Source organism: Durio zibethinus, chromosome 2 (genome assembly GCF_047325235.1).
Source record: "Durio zibethinus cultivar Kanyao isolate XHJ-2024 chromosome 2, ASM4732523v1, whole genome shotgun sequence".
Taxonomy (NCBI): Eukaryota; Viridiplantae; Streptophyta; class Magnoliopsida; order Malvales; family Malvaceae; genus Durio; species Durio zibethinus.
In genome coordinates this window covers 5,969,043-5,990,193 of record NC_143163.1, presented here as the reverse complement: position 1 = coordinate 5,990,193, position 21,151 = coordinate 5,969,043, and the positions used below count along the sequence as shown (strand labels likewise).

Genomic DNA, 21,151 nt, shown 5'->3' with positions numbered 1-21,151 from the left:
TATAGTACTAATAGGCTTCAAGTAGGGGATCTTCCTGTCTTATAATATCTCTAAATAAAAATATATTCGCAACAAATACTGAAATCTTTGGCAAGGAGGATGAAAAACGATAAAGATGAAACATTTGTTAATTTATTTATTAAATTATAAAGTAAAAAAAGTATGTTAGGAAATTTTAATTGTTGAATTAACAAATATTTTTTCATTAATTTTCATTCTAATGGAACAAAATTTAGTGGCGTGTTGGTATGAATTACTGAAGGAAGGAATTTTATGTTAATTAAGTTTTTTAAAAATTTAAAATGAATTAAATTAATTAGAGTAAAAATAAAAGGATTTCAAATTTTAAGAAGAATTTCGAAAGGGAGTTTCACAATCTCTTTTTTTTTTTTCTTAAATTTTCAAACTGGATTTAGGTTTTTTAGGGTGTTTTGGAGAATTCAATTGGATAGAAGGAAAGAGTAAATTTGGGTTGCGATGACCGTGGAAGCCGGCGGAGATGGCCATCTCTTTTGATTTTTTCCACTGTAAACAAAAACCCAACGTCTTTGTTTTTATTTCATAATTAAATAAGGGTATTATGGGTAGCACATGGAGAGCATAGTTGGGGCTAAGGGCATTATTAACAAATCTTTAACGGCAGCAGGCCTTATTTGTTACTAATTTGTGGCCGTGCAACGCGCAAGTTATTGTTTTTATATATATACTAGTATGAGAGCCTAGCTTTGCGTTAAATTAATTTATAATATTTTATTTATTTAAAATAATTTAATATAAAATTAATATCGTTAAGTGTAGGACGATTTGTTAAAATAATTAACACCAAAAAATTGGTTAATATTAAACTAAATAGTAAATGTTAATTTTTATGAAAAAATGTAAAATCGATCTATGTTGTCGTTAAACAGATCATGATTTGAAAGCTTGCTTCATATAAGTCTAGCCTTTGTAAAGCTTAAAATAACTAACTTCATTAGCAACAATGATTAGAACAAAAAAGAAAGTTACTCTACCAATATTATAGCCAAGAATATGAAATCCTATTCTCACCTTTGAATGGATGAAAAATCAAAATTTTTTAATGTGATGTCATCAAATGCAAGTTCAATAATATTCTCGATATAAACTTTTTATATTATATTCTTGCAAGCAACAAAAAAGCATTCAAATATAAACTTTCCTATTTTATATTGCTAATTAGATGCTTATTTCCCAATGCCCACATATTGACAAACATACGAGTAATAAGAAAGGCTTCTACACCTCAAAGAATATTGTTTGCAGATGCTAACCACCGAACATACTCACAACATATACATAGATTGCTAGGTTGAGCATCAACCTTAATAACCCAGAAAAGATTTAGATATTTGAGCAATAGGCTAAAAGTCCTCATAATCTGCAGAGGTTTATACTATAAATGTTCTACCATATTATTGAGAATGAAATACCTTTAAAACTTGAAGGGCTGTAAATGCCTGTCCCTGAACCTGATTAACAATTATAAGAATTAGAACTTTCCCTTAATGAACCTGTAGAGCTATAGAAACTACAAATGGAGCAGGTATACCGGTAGAGGAGAAAGAATTCCTAGGAATTGAAGATTCAAAAACTAGTTTACTACCATTTAACTCTTTATAATCAATTTTGCTTTGCTATATGTTAATGGATGAACCGGTGTTGACACAAATGGTGTTTTAAATGACTCATTCACATTTAAGTTATTCACTTCCAAAGATGAGTTATTTATTCCAACTGAAAACTGCAACATTTTGCTACTCTCAAGGTTTTCTTAAGATGGAGATGGTTCTATGGTTTCCAAATTGTCTTTGGGTACAAACCAAGGTTCTATAATTAGTTCTAACTCTGAATTAACTAAGGAGCTCACAGTCATACATCTAAAAGTTAATCCACAATCCCTGAAACTTGCCTTTTAAACAATGGACATCAAAGTTTCCATATTTTTAAAGGTATGTCTCCTTTTGGAAATTTTTAAAAAAATGTTCAAAATTGAGAAATTCTTTAGAATCAGAAATCCTCTTCCCTGCTAATTAATTCAATCACTTAATTGTTTCTTTTCATACTTTTTTTTTTGCCTTAGAACTACTTCTATTCAATATCCTTTCCCATCACATAATTTAATTTTCTCTATTAGTCAAAGATAACACAATACAAAGATCTCAACTTCAGATGAATAAATTGATAAGCAAAAATAAAAAAACAAACAACAAATAAAACCTAACAAACCAAAATATAAAATAACAAAAAACACATATTACAATTCATACTAATTTAAAAATATAATATTGAAATAGCTTGAAAAAATCGAGACAAAAAAAATCAATCAAATAATTTCATTCAAACAATATGCAAAACAAAAGACTCCTAAAAAAAGACACAAATTATGCATTATACTATATTCCTATAAAGAACAATTTAATTTTCATCAAACATTAGAATATGCAAAGATAAATTATTAAAAACAAAAACACACATTCACGACAACATAACCATAAAAATCACAAAACCTAAAACTTGTTTAACTTAAAAATGTGTAATATCAAAATCATCTAAAGAAAACCAAAAAAAAAAAAAAAAAAAAAAAACAACAGATTTTACCCAAAAATAATAAAGCAAAAAAATAAGGAAAGAAGAAAAAAACCCAACAATCACATACCGAAAAGGCTCTCTTTCATGCAAAAGTTACACTGTCTGAAGCAATTCTAAAATAGCAATGAAGACCCAAAAACCAAACCTTCAAAATTTAAGCTTAAACATACATGTTGAAGTCAAAACACAGCTGTCAAAATAAAACAACATAAGAAGACACTTATAAATAGGGAAAGAACCTTATGCTCTTTAGTGCGAGTAAAAAATCTCAACTGACTTCACCAAAATAGCAAAACATTGTAATAAAAAAAAAAGACATGTGGCAAGCAAAAATCCCTCAAGGGATCATTTTCATATAGGGTATATTGATATATATATATATATGTAATTATAATTTATACATACAAATAATATAGATTTTATATATACATATATCTAAGTGTTATCTAAGAAAATAAAAATTTTAAAACATTCAATAAGCAATATCGTTAATGAAAAGAAAGTAATGTATCTTATAGAAAAAAATTGGATTAATTCAATATTACTTTATTAATTTTGCATTATTTATATTTATTTAAATTTAAGATAAGTTATTTATTCTTTTAAAAAAATAAACTTATATATTAGATTTATAATAATAACTTACTTCCATATAATTATTAACCCAAATGAATTTATGAAAATTCAGTTATAAGATTCAAATACACAAAAAGATTTTATCTGAAAAATAATTTTCAAAAGATATAGTACAATAATTTGAAAATTATATATATAAATATTAAAATTTTCATCAATTCTATTTTCATTGTTTACCTTTATTATGGGAGTGGTTGACAAAATATTAAATGAGTAATTACTACTAACTTAAATATTTCACTAATTTCAATATTTTCAGTATAATTAGTTTTAATTTTGTTAATAGTCAATCTTTATTTTTTTAACTAATTTGAATAAAAAGTTGTTTTTTATTATTTATCTTAAATTACTCTCAATTAAAATTCATATAAAAGATAATAAAACTTTAATTGACATCATTAATAGCAAATTCTTTTCTTTTTCATAATAGCAAATTTTTTGTTGTAAACTCATATTTGTTTATTACGAAAATAATGTTATAAATAATTTATAGCATGAATAGTTGATTTTGGTTTTTAACACCTTTTTTGATTACTGTTGAATAATGCCAATTTAGATAATAAAATATTTTATCACATAATGTTTTTAAATATAGTAATAAATACAATAATTAATAAAACATATAAATATAAAATCTTCCATTTCCCTTTTCTTTTTTGATTGCATAAAAATAGCTAGAAGATATTTATATATAAAAAATGCATACTTAAAAAAAGGACAAATAAGAAGAAAAAAAATGAAAGATTAGACACAGATTTGTACAAATATTTTAATAGAGAAATTTATGAATTAAAATGTAGTTTAATTGAATTAAAGGATATTTTATAAAAATATTTTACATTGAAATAATATTTCATCTATAATAATGCTCTTTGACTTAATTAAAAAATTACAAAAAATAAAATATTAAATATACAATTAAATATGCATATGTATATATTTTCAATTTGGAAAAAAAAAATTCGCACTTTAAAAAAATGTGCACTTTTTTAAAGTATCATTCTCTTCCAAAATGCAACTTTTCTTATATATGGAAAATAATAGATATTATTTATAAACATTTTTTCATAAAAAAATTAAGAAAAGAAGATAATAAAGTTTAAAAATAAAATCATTTACAATACTACTAATATAAAGATATTAATAATAAAACAAACTTACTAAGTACTAAAATAAGTTAATGAAAAAGTATGATATGCCAATGGACCTGCAAAAAAATTGTATAGCATCTAAAATAATATAAATAATCTAATAACTTGATAAATCAAAATAATATAAAAACTAATAATTAAAAAAATATATAAAACCAATGAAGTATGTTATGTAACACACTAACATTGATAGCACAAAATTAAATTGTGTTAAATAAATGAAAGAAAAATGTTTGAACACCTATTGATTATTTCATAATAAATAAAAAATGAAAGGTTGGTCAGTAAAGTTTAAAACCAAAGTCTACATTCACTTTCGTAGGGGTATTTATAAACAACATAAACTATTTATGGCAAACGAAAATCCCTATAAAATAATTTTAGGTGAAAAATCAAAATTTTTAAATTTGATTAATTTAATTATTTCCGCAACGAGAAAAGCAAATAAATGCTAGCTTCATTGTCAGATTTCTTTAAAAAAAATTTTACATATTACCATATATATATTGTGTACTTTAAATTGTGTAACCAATTGAAAATTTAATAATGAAGAAAATTTTTTCTTAACCAATTAATTTAATTTAATTTTATTGATAGTGATTTAATGTATTTAATAGTAGTTTGTTTATTGAAAGCAATAATATTTGTTATTTATAAGTGATAATTAATTTAAAAAAAAATTATTTGTTAAATTAAAAATATATATTTATTAAATGCAAATTACGTGAAGATCGTCTAAGATTATTCATATGTCAAAAGAATAGACATTTCACCCTAGACTTTTTTTATTTTTTAACCAAAATTTTGGTTTTTATATTTTTATGTAAGATTTAGGATATTTTATTAGAAATAAAAAATAAATCAATTGAAAATTTTTTAAAAATAAATATAGTTAATACATTAAAATATTTTAAAATTTTTATGAAATTAAATTAATTTATAGCAATTTAAAGAAAAAAATAAATATGAATAAATATATTTAATGCAAGATATAAAATGATTGATAAATATTATCCACGTCTCAATATTATAAGTTATTCACAATGAACATTTTCCTTTTGTTCACCTTTTACTTTTTTGGTCAAAAGTTTTAGGTTTTATATATTTAACTAAGATGTCAATTTAGATTTTTTGGGGGTAAAATGTCCAATTACAAAACTGGCGGACTGGAGGTGACTTAGGGTAGAAATGCAAGGACCCGGTCAAAAGATAACCGTTCTAAATTCATGCGCTTTTCGAAGTCGAGGGTCTGAGACGGTTGGTGCCATCTTTTAAGTTGAAAATGGAACATAGAATCGTTAAAATGCTGCAAATTTTATTAACCCGGAGAAGACTACATCAAATTCCAACCAACCCACAGCTTTTACACGTTTAATGCAAGCTGTGTGTTTTCTTAGCTTATATATATCTGTGCTATCAATTGCTATCACATCCTCCCTAAACTTCATCTTCAGCTTAAACCTGCTTCTCGAAAAAGGGTTCATATTTACATTTTTTTTTTTTTTGAAAAATTTTCAGAACATTTGAACGAAAATTTTCATCATAATCTACCCTTGAGAAAGCTGGTGCACAGTTTCTTCCATGCCTCCTTATCAGGCTCCACTTTCCCCAATTTTGCCTTCAACTCTTCACCATACGAGTCCTGCATTCCATATAAAACGTACCAATGTTAATTCTTCATCTAAATTATTAATCATCACCAAGCCTAGTACCTCAATAAAACTGTGCTGCATGAGACGGTCGATCAGGTGAAGCAGAATGTCTTTGGTGTACTCAGGGTGGCCTTGGATGCCCATCATATGATCCCCATACTTAAACATCTCCACCCCTGTCTTCTCAGACCATGCTATCACCTCTGCCTTTGGTGGAAGTTCTCGAACCTAGCATTTTTAAACATATTTAAAACACGATCATCTTTTTCTAAATAAACCAAGTCCATTTTTTGAAATATACCAACCTCATCTCGATGGCACTCGATCAGGGAAAGAGTTGTTGGGATTTTCAGAGATGAGAAGAGCTTTGATGAGGAAGATGACAAATGAATGGTTGTCACTCCAATGTCCCAACCTGACACGGCACGCCCTGTCTTTCCTCCCAGTGCACGACAAAGAATCTGATCCAAATAACAACCAAATACCTTTTATGGCATAAGCAAACACTTAACTTTAGCATTTTATCTTTGCAAAAACAAAAAATACAGCAATTGAAGAAAGTTTTCTTCCTTTCGTTAAAGCTAGATGACCATCTAATTACGTGACAAGTACCTCTTATAGTCACTTCGCATGAGCAAATAAGTTGCTTTGCCGTAAGAGGAAAGTGTTTCCCAGCCTGATCCTTGGCCCAAAATGGGGGTCAATCTTAGACGTCTATTCTACTATCAAAACCGAACAAGGCACCCATGGGACAAACAAGGCGATGCAATAATAACAAAACCTAAGGGAACAACTACAAGCATGCATTTTTGTGATCTTATCAATGAATTAAGAATGAAGGAGCAAAAGGTACCCAATTCCGTGACTGGCAAGAAAAAAAAAAAACAAAATGAAGTGGCAACCACGTGTTTTTGCATAAGCTGGAACTTATCTTGCCCACAATTGTCATCTGACACGCATATATTAACAAGTGGTCTATTTGTCCACTACCATGGCCATTGAACATCATACAAATATATTATTACAAAATTTTGAAACACATAAAATACAATGTTATTGATTGACACTACATTCTAGAAATTATACAGAAATGTACAAGGAAGTGTGCAACTGTGCATCTCGTGGGAAGCAAATCCAATTTCATTCATACAAACAGAAAATTCAAAAACCCCACACTGTCAACTCAGCCACCTTACTACTAATCTACCATTTCATCATTAAAGAAATAAAAACTAGAGGCTGAGAATGCCCAACCAGCATCTGAGCTGTCAGCATTATCAACAATGTTTTCAACAATATATTCCTTCAAATTGCTTAATTCACTAGCCTTTAGAGTCCCTAGGGCCATCTCCAATTCAAGAAGTAATTCTCGGAGAATTAAAAACATGTTCAATATAAAAGTGTCAATTGTGGGGTTAACCGGTTGTGATTAGAGGTGTAATCGAGTCGAGTTGATATAGTAAGAAGTTCGAGTTTGAGCTCGAGTTCGACTCCTAACTCGTGGTTCAATACTCGGTTTGAACTCGATCGAATTTTATTTTTTTAACTCGAGCTCGATTTGTGATTGAAATCGAACTATTCGAGCTCACTTGATTAAGCTCGATTTGTACATTCGACAAGAGTTCGATTATTTATGCTCGAACTCTAATTCGATATATTTTATTAATTAAAATAATAAAAATATATTTAAATATAAAAATTCGATTAAGCTCGTGAGCTACTCGAACCAAGTATAAGAATACTCGAACTCGACTCGATCAATGAGTCAAGCTACTTGAGCTAGAGCTCGATTCGATAATATAATCGAATCGAATTCGAATTTTATTCGAATCGAATTCAAGTAACTTATAAGTATTAATATATCATTTACACCTCTAATTGTGGTTAGTAATGACATTTAGCACTCAAAGAAAGAACAAAACAAAAAGGAGAAAAACAAACTTAACTCATGTGCAATAAATGGCTCACAGCATAGGGCATTGAATGCTCAAGCCACTTTCCTTCCACTGCTAAGCTTTGGCCCCTTGTATAATGAGAAGCCGACCATATTGACAATGGCATTATACATGTGAGATAATAATAATTTTTGCACATCCAACCTAGAGCCCCTACAATTTCAACCCTTAAACCGTCTCCCGTCAAGACTCAATTCAGACATCTATATATTTTTATACATAACTGATTTTCCCATGTAAATTTACATAAATGGCAATACTAAATGCTAGGAACCTAATAGTCATGATTTCACTTTTTCAAAAAAGAAAATTTTGAACTTTGGTTAAAAGTAATTGTAAGAATATGTTTAAATATGAACGCATGAATAACAATGAAATTCAGTATAATAATTAATTACGCAACCAAAGATAGTTGACAACATATATGAAAATAAGACAATTGGAACGTAATTGAATGTCTTAAACAAGAAAATAGACTACTTTAGGATCTAGTAAAAATCACTAAAACATTTCTCCCTTCAGACTCTAACCAGAAAAAACAACTCCAACTGCACCTTAAAATGCATTTGAAATCCAAATGGAACCTTCTTATAAAAGGTGAGAAGGGTCCAAAATGGTGATCATTAAAACCTCCAAATTCAAAGGAGAGTGTTACCGTACGCGAAAATTGAAGTAGCATGTCGATACATGTTGACCAAACTAAGAGGGCAGATTTTGGTCGCAGATCCAAAGCCGTAGAGCTGGCTGCCGACAAGCTTTAATAAAAGTCGTACTACTACTCTACTAGTACTAAACTTTTCAGATCATAGTTGACAGAAGCTACGGTTGATGGACCACTCGCATCAAGCTCCTGTAAGAGCCGAGGGGGCCACATACCGAACATAAACTTTGATTAATACATGAACTGAGTTTATTCCCGTTATATCAAACACTTGGTTGGCTTGAGGCTTTCCATCTATTTCTGCCGTCAAATTAGACAATTTATATATATATATATATATATATATACACATACTTTTTAACCAATGTCTACTTATATATTTCCAGCTAAGATTTTCTCTTAAAAGAATCCCCATTAGTTTTAAAATCTTTTTCTCCTCCATTTTTGACTTCACCATTCCCCAAATGACATTTGAGATTTTAGTTGGAAGTATCAAAGTAAACCATAATATATAGGAATAATAGATTTTTTTTCAAATAAAAAAACCAAACACATACCTCTCAGTTAGAAAATCAGAAAGAAAATGCTCAACCTTGAAATATTAAAAAAGAAATTATTAAGAACCAAGTGGTAGTAGTAGCAGTAGTTTAAAAAAAAAAAGGGAAATGATTAATTGAAAGGAATTACCTGGTGACCAAAGCAAATCCCAAGAACTTTTTTCTTCAAAGAATCCAACTTGTTCAAAAGACCAATCAACCTACAGATCCAAACGTCATTCCCATGTGCATCATTGCAACTCCCAGTTATAACAAAGCCATCAAAGTCACCGATCTCTCCATCATCAGGGAACTCACCATTGGCCACCCTGAAAACATCCCATGTCTCTCCATCCTCCGCCAGCATTTCCACAAAAACCCCATAATATCCTCCATACCTCTTTTTAACATAATCAGAATCCTCAGCACACAGAAGAACAGCAAATCTCTTCCCACCACCCATAATTAAAAAATATATCTTTAATTCCTTTCAGAAAACAAAACTATCCCCCCTCTCTCTCCTCACAAAGCTTGACCCTTTAGAGAAAGAAAGAAATCAAATCCTTCTCTCTCTATAATCTGCAGAAAGGGCTACCAGAGAGATGGGTGGGAGAGATTGGAAGAGGTTTACTGTTCTTCAGTTTTTTTTTTTTTTTTACAGGAATACAAAGATCTGAGTTTTTTGGATTTCTTATATAGTGGTAATGGTTAAGAAGGGAGACATGTTTGGTAACAAAATTACAAGTATAGACTTGGCTGAGGTGGTTTACCCAATTTGCCCTTTTTTCTGGGATGTTACTACTTTATTATGATGACTCGGGGGCCTGGCTTCAAGTAGGTTCTATGAATCTTAGCCGGTTTTATGCCCACTTTGAGGCCACAACTTTTTATCCTTTAATAAAATAATAATAAATTTTAAACCATTTTCAGCTGTGGGTTTAACAAACTCTCCATTTATATACTTTTTTTTAGTCATTTTATTAATTTTCTTTCCTCTTTTGATCTTTTAGTAATGCTAGTATACTTGGCATATTGGCTATTCTACTAAAAAAAAATTCAATACGTATCTTATGTAGTGCCATATAAAATAATAAATAATATAAAATCATAATTTAATAATATAAAAATAGATTATTAATTGATGATGTTACGATTTTGAATCAAAATTTATTAAATGTCACTATTTAAAGATACATATATGTGAATTAATAAGTTAAACTCTAATTTTAATTATAAGTATTTTATTTTTGGTGAGTAATTAAAGAATCAGATTATCTTTTTTTTTTCCAATGATTATCTAATACTTCAATTATTTTTAAAAAAGAAATTAGTATTACAGTACCAAAAACAGAAAAATATACTATTTTTCCTTTTTTTTTTCTTATTTCCGGTAAAATTAAAGAAGAAAAATTTACAAGTATTGAACAGCTCTACTTTATTAATAAGTAATACACCTTCACATGGAAGGTACAATCACATTGCTTCATTTTTTGCTAATAATAGATACTACTTTCCACGATGAGATAATAGTAAAGGACTTAATATAATAAAATGGGGAAATTGAATTTGACTTTCTTTACTATTTAATATATTACCCACAACCCACTACGGTCGAGGGATCTCAGGAAACAGAATAACAAAAATATTACCCAAGTCATCCACGTTTTTTTTCTTCTTATTGTGTATAACAAAAAAAAAAAAAAAAAGGGAAATTGATATTGAGAGTAAAGGCAGTTGGAAATTAAGTTGCAGTCAAATGCATATACGAGGCTGTCAACCAAAATCTTACAAGTAACATTACGAAAAAAAAAATTGGAGTATCTCATAAAAGATATTTACGCATGGAAAAATAAATATATCATTATCATGGCAATGGGCCAAACTAGTCAATCAGTAAACGAAATTGACGGGTGATTTTACATTGAAAACCTTGAAAATCAAATTGGACTTTCGTTGAATAAATAGTTTCAGAAATAAAAAGGTCAAGGACTAAATGGTCATTCCAAAAAAACGCGATTATTAATTGTTTTTTATTTTTAATATTTAAATTATATATATTTGGAAGCTCTATTCAAAATACCAATATAAATATTTTTAAGTAAATAAGGGTATTCCAAACTAATTACTTATATAATAGGATCTTCATTAAAATTAATTTATTTAAAATATGGGACTTATTAGTTATTCGTGGTGGCTATACTTTTGTTTTCAATTAAACATTTACACAAGATTTTAGAGATTTTTTTGGTATTTAGATTTAAAAAGTTAGTGTTTTGAAAGACATTTTTTTAATTGATGTAAATGGCCTTTGGTATCATCTTCAAATATGGACATATTTTTCCCTCTCTTTATATCGTTTCAACTTTATTGGATTATGGGATTTTTTTGAATAAGAGTTTGTAAAATTTTTTTATTAAAAATAATATAATTTAGTAATCAAATTATTTATTATCCTTAATAAATAAAGCAAGAAAAAAAATTGAGGTAATCTACAATCTTGGGTTGTTTGGATTGCAGAGGAAAATCGGGCATTGATTTATTATGAAACAGACAAATTAGGCCATAATTTGATCTACTGGTCTGAAATATGAAGTGGCACGGTTAAGAGTAAATATTTCTGCTATAGGACCCACAAAAAGATGCTCGTTTTGTTTTACTGTCAGAGTACAGACTGAAACCGAGTGAGGTTTTGTGCAGCAGGATTTGTTAATTGTACGTAATGTTGGGAACCTATCACGTGATGTCTCTATCATCCGCAGCGGCTTCACGTGCATAACTTAGCAAATGGGTTCACTACACGTGTACCCAAAAGATCTCACCTCGTCATTCGTCATGGAGTATAATAAAACTACTTACCCTGGATTAAAAAGTTTTCATCACGTGAGTTCGCAATCAAGACTGCATTCTAGTTAATTTCTAATGAATATATTACCTAAAATTTCGTGTTTTTTTTTTTTTTTTAAAAGAAAAGTTATCAGCCCCAATAGTACTCTAGGTTAAAGGTTCAAGTAGATTAAGTATGGGAGAAAATTTGATGAGGTATAATATAAATTTAACATAAAAATAAAAATGATATATTATGTATTTTTTTATATTCACATAAATTATAAATATATAAATTATCAATATTTTACAAAAAAATAAATACATAAATTATCATATCACTAATCTAAATAAATTTTAAAAAATATTACTTGCATGTTATTTGTCTTAATCAAGATTTTATCCATAAGTGAAAAAAGAAGAAGTGTATTAAACAGGTCTTCAGTCATACAAATTATATCTCAAAGCATAAGATGTACAAAGTAAAAGGCCAAGGTACCAAATCCACTCACTTTCTTCCATAGCAATCTTTTTGCTTTTACTACTTTCTTCTTTACGTTATTACTAATCTAAACGTGGAAATGCATCTTAAGATTTTAATTTTGGTATCCTTTTGATCTTTTTTTCCTCTTTAACAAATCAAGCGAGCTCTCTTTTCTAAGCTACTTACAAATCTTATGCTACCAACCCCATACCTCAACAAAAGCAGTACCAGCTAGCATATCTAAGTAACTAATACTGTGTAATTTTCACATAATAATTAACTAATACTGTATTATAATATATATAATATATAATTAACTAATACTTTATAATATATATATATATATATATGATTTTGAAATGCTAAACGAAAAAAGAGTTTATATGAACAAATTTTCACATACTATATAAGACAAACGTATGGAAATTTGAAATTATAATAAACTCATGTATGAAAAATAACAAAAAAAAATTATAGTGACTCGATGGCGGATATAGGATTTTTTTTTTAAAGATATCCACTTATAACATATATATATATATATTGATGAATTTATCAATTTTTTTGATAAAAAATATATTTATAAAAAAATCTTGAATGTTAAATTTTTTTTAAAATTTTCTTATTTTTTACTATTTGAGGGTATTTATAAACACCTTTCTAAGTGCCAAGGGAAATCCACTTCTAGTGTGGCTTCATATTTTAAAATTTATTTAATAAAAGAATTTGGTCATTTAACATATTGGAAAAATTGTAGATGCTGACTCCTCATTTCCCCTTAATAATCCCGAGCCGAAAGCACATCACCTTTTTTTGTTTTTTGGGTAGAAAACATCGATATCAATAGAAGTATTAAATCTATGGATATTGATCCTGTCCCTCATCCTTGCCGAGTCGTACATGGTAGGTGTTTTGTGATTTAATTTTTTTTCAATTTTTCTGCTAAGTCATTGAAAAAATCGTAGTTGAGGAGGTTAGTAATTTCACTTTGCACAAACTTTAAAGAAAATTAATAGAACAAAACTCAGGTCTGAATTGTGTAAATTGTGATGACCATATCTCTATATATCTTAGAAAGACAATTTATTAATTTATAAAAATAATTTATAATAATTTTTTAAACAGTCAAGGATTTTTTAAGTTTCGTCTAGTGCATTTCTCTTTGGACCAATCCAAATAGCTTTTAAATATGAAATTACAATGTTTTACAACATTTTGTGTTAATCTCGTTGTAGTTTCGTATAATCAGCAAGTATATAAGGGATGCACAATCGTTTGCTTAAAGTAATTGTTTGTTGAGGTGATTGTGGAATGCGTGAGCCCCAGCAATCAGCATCAAATTAAGCAGGAAATCTATATTTTTAGTTATTAATAAATTCACCTTTTTGTTTCAATACTCCTTCGTATCGTTTTAATAAATCTGGCCTATTCATCACTTCAAAAAAATATTAATACTAAATTCTTTTAAATAAATTTGTTAAAAGTATTTTAAAGTTTTGTTTACTGTAGACACTCAATTTGGTTCAGGTCTGGATTAATTGGACCTGATCCAAATGGGTAAGTTCAATTTAACTTTTATTTTATATTTTATATTTTTTTATTTTATATTTTTTCTTCTTCTTTTGTATCTTATGTATTTATTATTACTATGTATTAATATATGTATATCTTTTTTTTTTCTGTTAATATTTATATATGTATTTTATTTATCTAATTATATATTTATTATTATATTATAATTTATTTATTATTATTATTTTTTATTTATCTTGTAATATTTTTTATTTATCTTATTATTATTTTTTAATTATCTGTTAATTTTTTTATTCGTTTATCTGATTTCTTTTTTTTTTCTCTTTTTTTAGGGTTGAGATTGAAGACTTTGAAGAATCCTACTGTGAATGGGGATTCAATTAGAATCCAGATTGGATTCAAAGATTGAATCCCCATCCAAAAAGAAATAGGGATTGATCAGAAACTCTTCTGATCAATCCCTATAAATAGGTACAGAACATAGAACACAGAACAGAGAAAAACAGTGAGGAAAAAGCTACTGATTGAGAGAAAATGGCATATAAAAGAATTTTGAAGGCTAAGAAAAGGTTTAGAAGTGTTAGAGCAGCTGTAGGAATCGAAAAAAATTTTTGGAGATTTTTGGCGAAATTTTTTTCTGAAAATTTTTGAAAAATTTTCAGATTCCGGTGAACTTTTCGACGAAAGTTAAATTTTTCGACTACAATTTCGGCCAAGTTTGAAGTTTTCGGCCAGCTGCCCAGTTTTCGGTGAAGATTCCCAGAAACCGACCAACTTTTTAGCGAACTTTCGACGAAAAACCCAGATTTCGACGAAAAATTCCAGAATCCGATGAATATTCAACTGAAGTTCTTCAGCCGTTTTAGAGAGAAAAGAGAGAAAAGGAAGGAAGAGAGAGAGAGGGGATAAGGTTTTTGCCGAAAAAACAAAGGAAACAGCCTTATATACCTTCTCAAAACGACATCGTTTTTACGTTAAATAACCCAGAGGATTCGCGCATTTTGCCAAGATCCGACCCGACCCGAGCGTCGACCCGCTTTTCGACCCGCACGTGTTCTGCCTCCCTGAGCCGTTAGCCGAGCCGAGCCGACGTCCAGAGCCGCTTCTCCGAGCCGTTTCTCTTTCTTGAGCCGAGCCGAGCCGTACTTCAAGCCGCTCCAGGTTTTTTTTTTGTTTTTGTTTTATATTTATTTATTTGTTTATTTATTTATTAAATTAGGATTATTTAATGTTCTTTTATCTTTATTTTATTTTTATTTTTGTTTTACTTTTTTTTATTTTCACTTTTATTTTGTTTTATTATTTTATTTTCTTTAAATAAAACCTAAAAAAAATATTTTTGGGAAAAAGTTGAAAGTATCAATTTTCTTTAAAAATAAATTTTCAAAAAAAAGTTTTTGAGAAAAAGTTGAAAGTATCAATTTTCCTCGAAAATCAAAGAATCCATAAAAAAAATATTTTTGGGAAAAAGTTGAAAGTATCAATTTTCCTTAAAAATAAATTTTCAAAAAAGATTTTTGAGGAAAAGTTGAAAGTATCAATTTTTTTCGAAAATCAAAGTTTCCAAAAAATATTTTTGGGGAAAAGTTGAAAGTATCAATTTTCCTTAAAAATAAATTTTTCCAAAAAATATTTTTGGAAAAAAGTTGAAAGTATCAATTTTCCTTAAAAATAAATTTTCAAAAAAAGTTTTTTTTGAGGAAAAGTTGAAAGTATCAATTTTTCTCGAAAATCAAAGTTTCCAAAAAATATTTTTGGGGAAAAGTTGAAAGTATCAATTTTTTCTTAAAAATAAATTTTCTAAAAAATATTTTTGGAGAAAAGTTGAAAGTATCAATTTTCTTTAAAAATAAAATTTCCAAAAAGTAAATTTTTGAGGAAAAGTTGAAAGTATCAATTTTCCTCGAAATTAAAGTTTCAAAAGAATATTTTTGGAAAAAAGTTGAAAGTATCAATTTTTCCTGCACAAGAACAATCATTTTTTTATTTTTTTTTATTTTTTTTGTTTATGTTAAATAATCCGACGATGGAGCTTCTGCAAGTGAAACAGTAGTTTTCTTGCATACTCCTGAGGTGAGGGAATTTTTTCAATTTTTTGCTAAAAGTATTAGAGTCAATTGAGAATAATTTTCAATAATTAATTACTTGGTAAAATTTTAAAGCTCATTGGATAACACAAATTTAAGCTGGTACCATCTTTTGATTGGCGTTGTGAGGGTGCTATAACCTTTCTCACACGTAACCAAACTCTCGAACCCTATTCTGGTTAGTAGACCTGAACCTATTCTCTTAGGGACCCTTAAACTTAGGTGTTTCCTGAAAGGACAGATTTCTTAGGTGGCCAATCGCACCTAGATAAAAAAGATTGGTGGTGACTCCTAAAAGTTAATGTCTAGCGATGGATCTCTGGATCTAGACATTATGACAGCTTGACGACTCCACTGGAGACTTTGAGAGTCAGGCCAGCAAATAATTTGTGTTATCCAAAAGCCTAATAAAATTGAACCTTTTTGTATATATGTGTTATTATTCATTCATGTTTATTTACCTTGTTAATTATGTCATTCATATACATGTGCATAACATGAGCTTCACACTCGAGCTCCGTCCCTCTAGGAGGGAGTAAAGTACCTATTGCTTTCGTGAGGTCTAATGCCTCCGCAGTGGCTAGCGAAATACTCCCACTCAAATTGAACCTTTTTCGCTTGTAGCCTGTAATGGGTGAGAATTAGGATGCCTTACTAGTCTGTGATGGACAAGGATGTAAGGAGCAATTTGAGAACCTTTAGACTTTGACCTTAAAATCGCATATAGTGAACCTTAAGAGCGCCTAACCTATAGATAGAGCTATCACTCTTCCTTTTTAGAATTGACCAAAAAGTATAGGATTCATCCTTTTTACTCTGTGTGATGTTTAAATTTACTTAGTTATTTATTTTTTTTCTGGGTATACTAACCTTTTTCTTATTCTTTTGCATTGGTTCATACGCATATCATAAAGTTGCATAAAGAACATTTGCTTGAAAAACGGTCTTCAACAAATTTTTTCATGGACTCCACTGAGCGACTAGTTTGTTCTTCATCCGTATTAGTACCTTGTGGGACACCCAATGAAGTAAGGGCCCAATCAGAAAAGATTCAACTGAAGATGGGAGATTGCTTGCCAATCGGGTATGATTCTACTCTGTCTCAAGAAACATCTATCCTCTTCAAACAAAACAATTTAGAGGATCTGGTTAATATCTGGAAGAAGATGAGTCTGTGAAGATAAGAGCAGTTTTGTCAAAAACATGGGCATATAGTACACCTTCTGGCAGTAATTATTGATGATCAACTAATCAGAGCTGCAACATAATTCTGAGATCCTGCATACAAGTGTTTTATCTTTAATGAAGTTGATATGACTCCCACCATCGAAAAATATTCGATCTTGTTGGGTTTGCATCTCAAGACTCCTGATAAGATATATGTCAAAAAACATAAGTCAAGATTTCGTAAAAGTTTGGCTCAACTCATGGGGATAGACAAGAAAATTATGAATTCTTATACAAAGAAGAAACAAGAACATGTTTGCCTACCTTGAAAGTTCTTTCATGAGTTTCTGATGCAACATGCTAATGAAGAATGGGGGTTAGATATATTTACCTTGGCCATATACGGACTGGTAATCTTTCCAAAAGTTTTAGGACATATTGAGATAGCGGTGGTTGACTTCTTCGAGAGTGTGATCAATGGTTGTAATCTTTTAACGATAATATTAGCAGAGACTATCAGATCTTTGAGTTATTATCATCGGAATGAAGGACGCTTTATATGATGCATACTGTTATTATACTTATGGATGAAAAACCATTTTAAACAGGGAAATGGTGCTTTCTTGAAGCTTTATATCCGTAATCAAGCTCCAGTTAAGGAATTCTGTGAAAGTGGGTGGTCAAAACGAAAGTTTAAACAAGAATGGATAACTTTCCTACAAAAATTGGAAAGCGTCAGGGTGAGATGGTTGGCCCCATGGATGAATTGTGAGCCTATGTTGTATCAATATGGGGATAGTACAGTGGTCCCACTTCTGAGTTTATGGGGAGTGACCAATTATGCACCACTCCTAGTGAGAAGGTAATTTGGGAGAGAGCAGTTCATTCCTATGACTTATGGGCTTCATCAGTTAGATTTCTCTTATAGTGAGTCAAAAGCATTTCAGAGGATGAATGAGATGATTAAAGCATGGAAAAATCTTCGAAGAGTGAGTCCTGGGCCATTTACTAATAAAATCATCCCAGGGTACTTGGTTTGGAGAATAAAAAGAAGATAAAAAATGGTATTCACTTATGAAATCTCTCAACCACCAACAGAAGAAAAACTCGAAGAGACACCATCAGAATTAGAGCTGGCAACAAAAGAATTTAAGTCTGAAAAGGGCAAGTTAAAACAAGAAATCCAAAAGCTTCAAGAAGAAAAAGTCCAGTGGAAAGATAGAGCCGAAAGTCATGAAGTCAACGTTCATAAGATTGCTAGAGAACGTGATACAACTATTGAAGATCTAACAAAGCTGCACCAAGAGCATAAAAGGTTATGTGTGAGAGAAAAAGCCAAAGAGATAACCATTGTCAAGCTGACTGAGGAAAATACAAGATTGAAGCAAGGGTATGCGGAATTAGAAGAAGAAAGTACCGAAGCACAGGCAAAAATTAACATGCTAAACAGTTATTTGAGCAGGCTAAGTCAAAAGTTGGATGAACAAGGAGAACACATTGTTGCATTGGTTAGAAAACATAAAGAATTATCATACCAAGTCTGGTGTGGTAAAAGAGAGAACTTAAAAAGGCATAAATACATTGAGCACTTAACGACCAAAATCTGTAAAGGGGTATGAAAGGCAAGAGAGATGGTGGAAGAGGCAGAGGCAGTGAGACAAATGGTGACCCCAGTAGGAGAGCATGGACAGCATCTGTTGAACTTCATCGAAGAAGCCAAGGCCCAGTATGAACAGATCAAACAATTTTATGGCTATAATTCTAGGATGATAAACTCAATGTAGATAAAAGTTTTTTGGAATAAATGAAATTTTTTAGTTGAATACCTTTTTTAAGGTAAATGTTCTTTGCATACATGCATTTTTCATTCATTGCATTTTCATTCATTACATTTAATAAAGTAACCATGTGATAGTCATGCAAATTTACTAATTCTAAGATATGGTACTCAAGGTTCAAGGATAGCTCCATCTAGCGAGAACCCTGCCCATCGATACAACACAAGATTCAAAGCAAGGCAAATGGAGCAGAAAAATTCTCATAGATTTGAAAAGATAGAAAAAGCACAGGAGAAGATTGAAAGTAAGTTGAGCAAGATTCTGGATGCTCTTAATAGCATGAATAAAGGAAAAAGAGTTGAAGAAAACACAAGCCAACAAGTTCCCCCGCTGCAAGAAGTGCCTGACCCTTTATATCCTTCAAGTTTTGGCCCACCTCAAGCCCAGTCTGCTCAAGAGGTTCCACCGTAACACTTCACATATCTAACATATCCTGGAATATCGTCAGCTTCCAACCCAGGGCATTATAATAGTTATGTAAATTCAGTCTTTACTGAAAAGGCAGTAGAATCAATTCTTGATCTAGATGATTTAAAAGAAAAAGAGAAAGAAAAGATAAGAGTACAAATTCAGAAAAGCTCCAAGATTAGTATGCTAGAGCAAAAGCTACAAGCTGTGGAAGGATTTAGTTTTTATGGGTCAGTTGATGCTGCTGGGCTCTACCTAGTTCCTGATATGGTTATTCCTCATAAGTTCAAAGTACCAAAATTTAAAAAATATGATGGTACAAAATGTCTCAAAACTCACATCACAATGTATTGTCAGAAGATGGCAGCTCATGCTCATGATGAAAAACTATTAATGCATGTCTTTCAGGATAGTCTTACTGGCTCTGCGGCCATATGGTATATTCAGCTGGATAGAACCCGCATTCGTTCTTGGAACGATATAGCACATGACTTCATCGATCAATATCGACATATTATCGATTTGGCCTCTGATCGTTTGACTTTACAGAATCTGGAGAAAAAGGCAAACGAGTCTTTTAAAGAGTATGCCCAGAGGTGAAGGGATGTTGCTTCTCAGGTACAACCTCCTCTGACCGAGAAAGAGACTACAGTGCTGTTTGTTAGCATTTTAAAACCTTTTTATTATGAAAAGATGATAAGGAATGCAACAAAAAACTTTATTGATATGGTAATTTTGGGAGAAATTATTAAGAGTGCCATCAAGAATGGTAAGCTAGAAGGAAATGAAGCATCTAGCAAGAGAGTCCCGAAGAAGAAAGAAACTGAAGCTCAGGCTGTGAGCTTTGATAGACAGTAATTTGGAGGTTATCAACCCTACTCACCACCAGAATATCTGCCCTATTACCCTACTGTAAATAACACTTCCCTTCACCCATACCAACCATTTGTACAATCATCATACCCCCAAACATATCAAACCCCTCATAGGCCTCAAAATACCATATACAGTCCTAACAATCAACCTACCCCAAGACCCTAAAATCGCCCAACTAACCCCATTGGTAGTTCGCGGGAGTAACGAATTACCCGTGAAAATCTTGTGTTTGACCCAATTCCAATGACTTATACAGAATTATATAAGGAGTTTTACAATAGTCATTTGATTGCTCCAAGTAAATTGGAACCCCTCAAGCCACTTTATCCCAAGTGGTACAATCTCATAACCCACTGTGACTACCATTATGGGATTGCTGGTCACTCCACCAAAAATTGTACCATTTTGAAACACAAAGTACAACGGTTGATCAAGGATGAGATGATTTACTTTGATACGGGAGGGGTAACTGCACCGAATGTTAGTGGCAATCTTTTGTCAAATCATAATGTGAATGCTATAAGTGAAAAATATGAGTGCTATGTGAAGAAAAGAGTGGCAGATATTAAAACACCTCTCAGCCAACTATTCGATATTTTACGGAGAGCTGACATGATACAACTAGTAAGTCCACATAGCTATCATGGAGCATATATAGCTGGTACTAGTTGTAAGTATCATAATGGAGCAATAGGCCATTCCATTGAGACCTGTGAGCAGTTTCACCAAGAGGT

The 21,151-nt window shown here is 30.3% G+C and overlaps 1 protein-coding gene across 1 annotated transcript; it reads right to left on the bottom strand.

The window, feature by feature from the left end:
• Positions 1-5,687: 5,687 nt before the first annotated feature.
• Positions 5,688-9,868, bottom strand: LOC111309066 (gamma-glutamyl peptidase 5-like). The gene is made up of 4 exons (XM_022907890.2): positions 9,353-9,868; positions 6,355-6,510; positions 6,110-6,277; positions 5,688-6,039 (listed from the first exon to the last, which is right to left on the bottom strand). Exons 1-4 carry the CDS (start codon positions 9,662-9,664, stop codon positions 5,938-5,940), a joined length of 738 nt encoding a protein of 245 aa, XP_022763625.1. The 5' UTR covers positions 9,665-9,868; the 3' UTR covers positions 5,688-5,937.
• Between the last annotated feature and the right edge of the window lie 11,283 nt (positions 9,869-21,151).

What these genes read in the sequence shown, in the direction of transcription:
- LOC111309066 (XM_022907890.2), bottom strand. Translation starts at nt 9,664, where the DNA reads ATGGGTGGTGGGAAGAGATTTGCTGTTCTTCTGTGTGCTGAGGATTCT. An exon ending in TCGAGTGCCATCGAGATGAG is followed by an intron (nt 6,278 to 6,354) that starts GTTGGTATATTT and finishes TAAAAATGCTAG; the next exon opens with GTTCGAGAACTTCCACCAAA. An exon ending in TGCAGCACAGTTTTATTGAG is followed by an intron (nt 6,040 to 6,109) that starts GTACTAGGCTTG and finishes TATGGAATGCAG; the next exon opens with GACTCGTATGGTGAAGAGTT.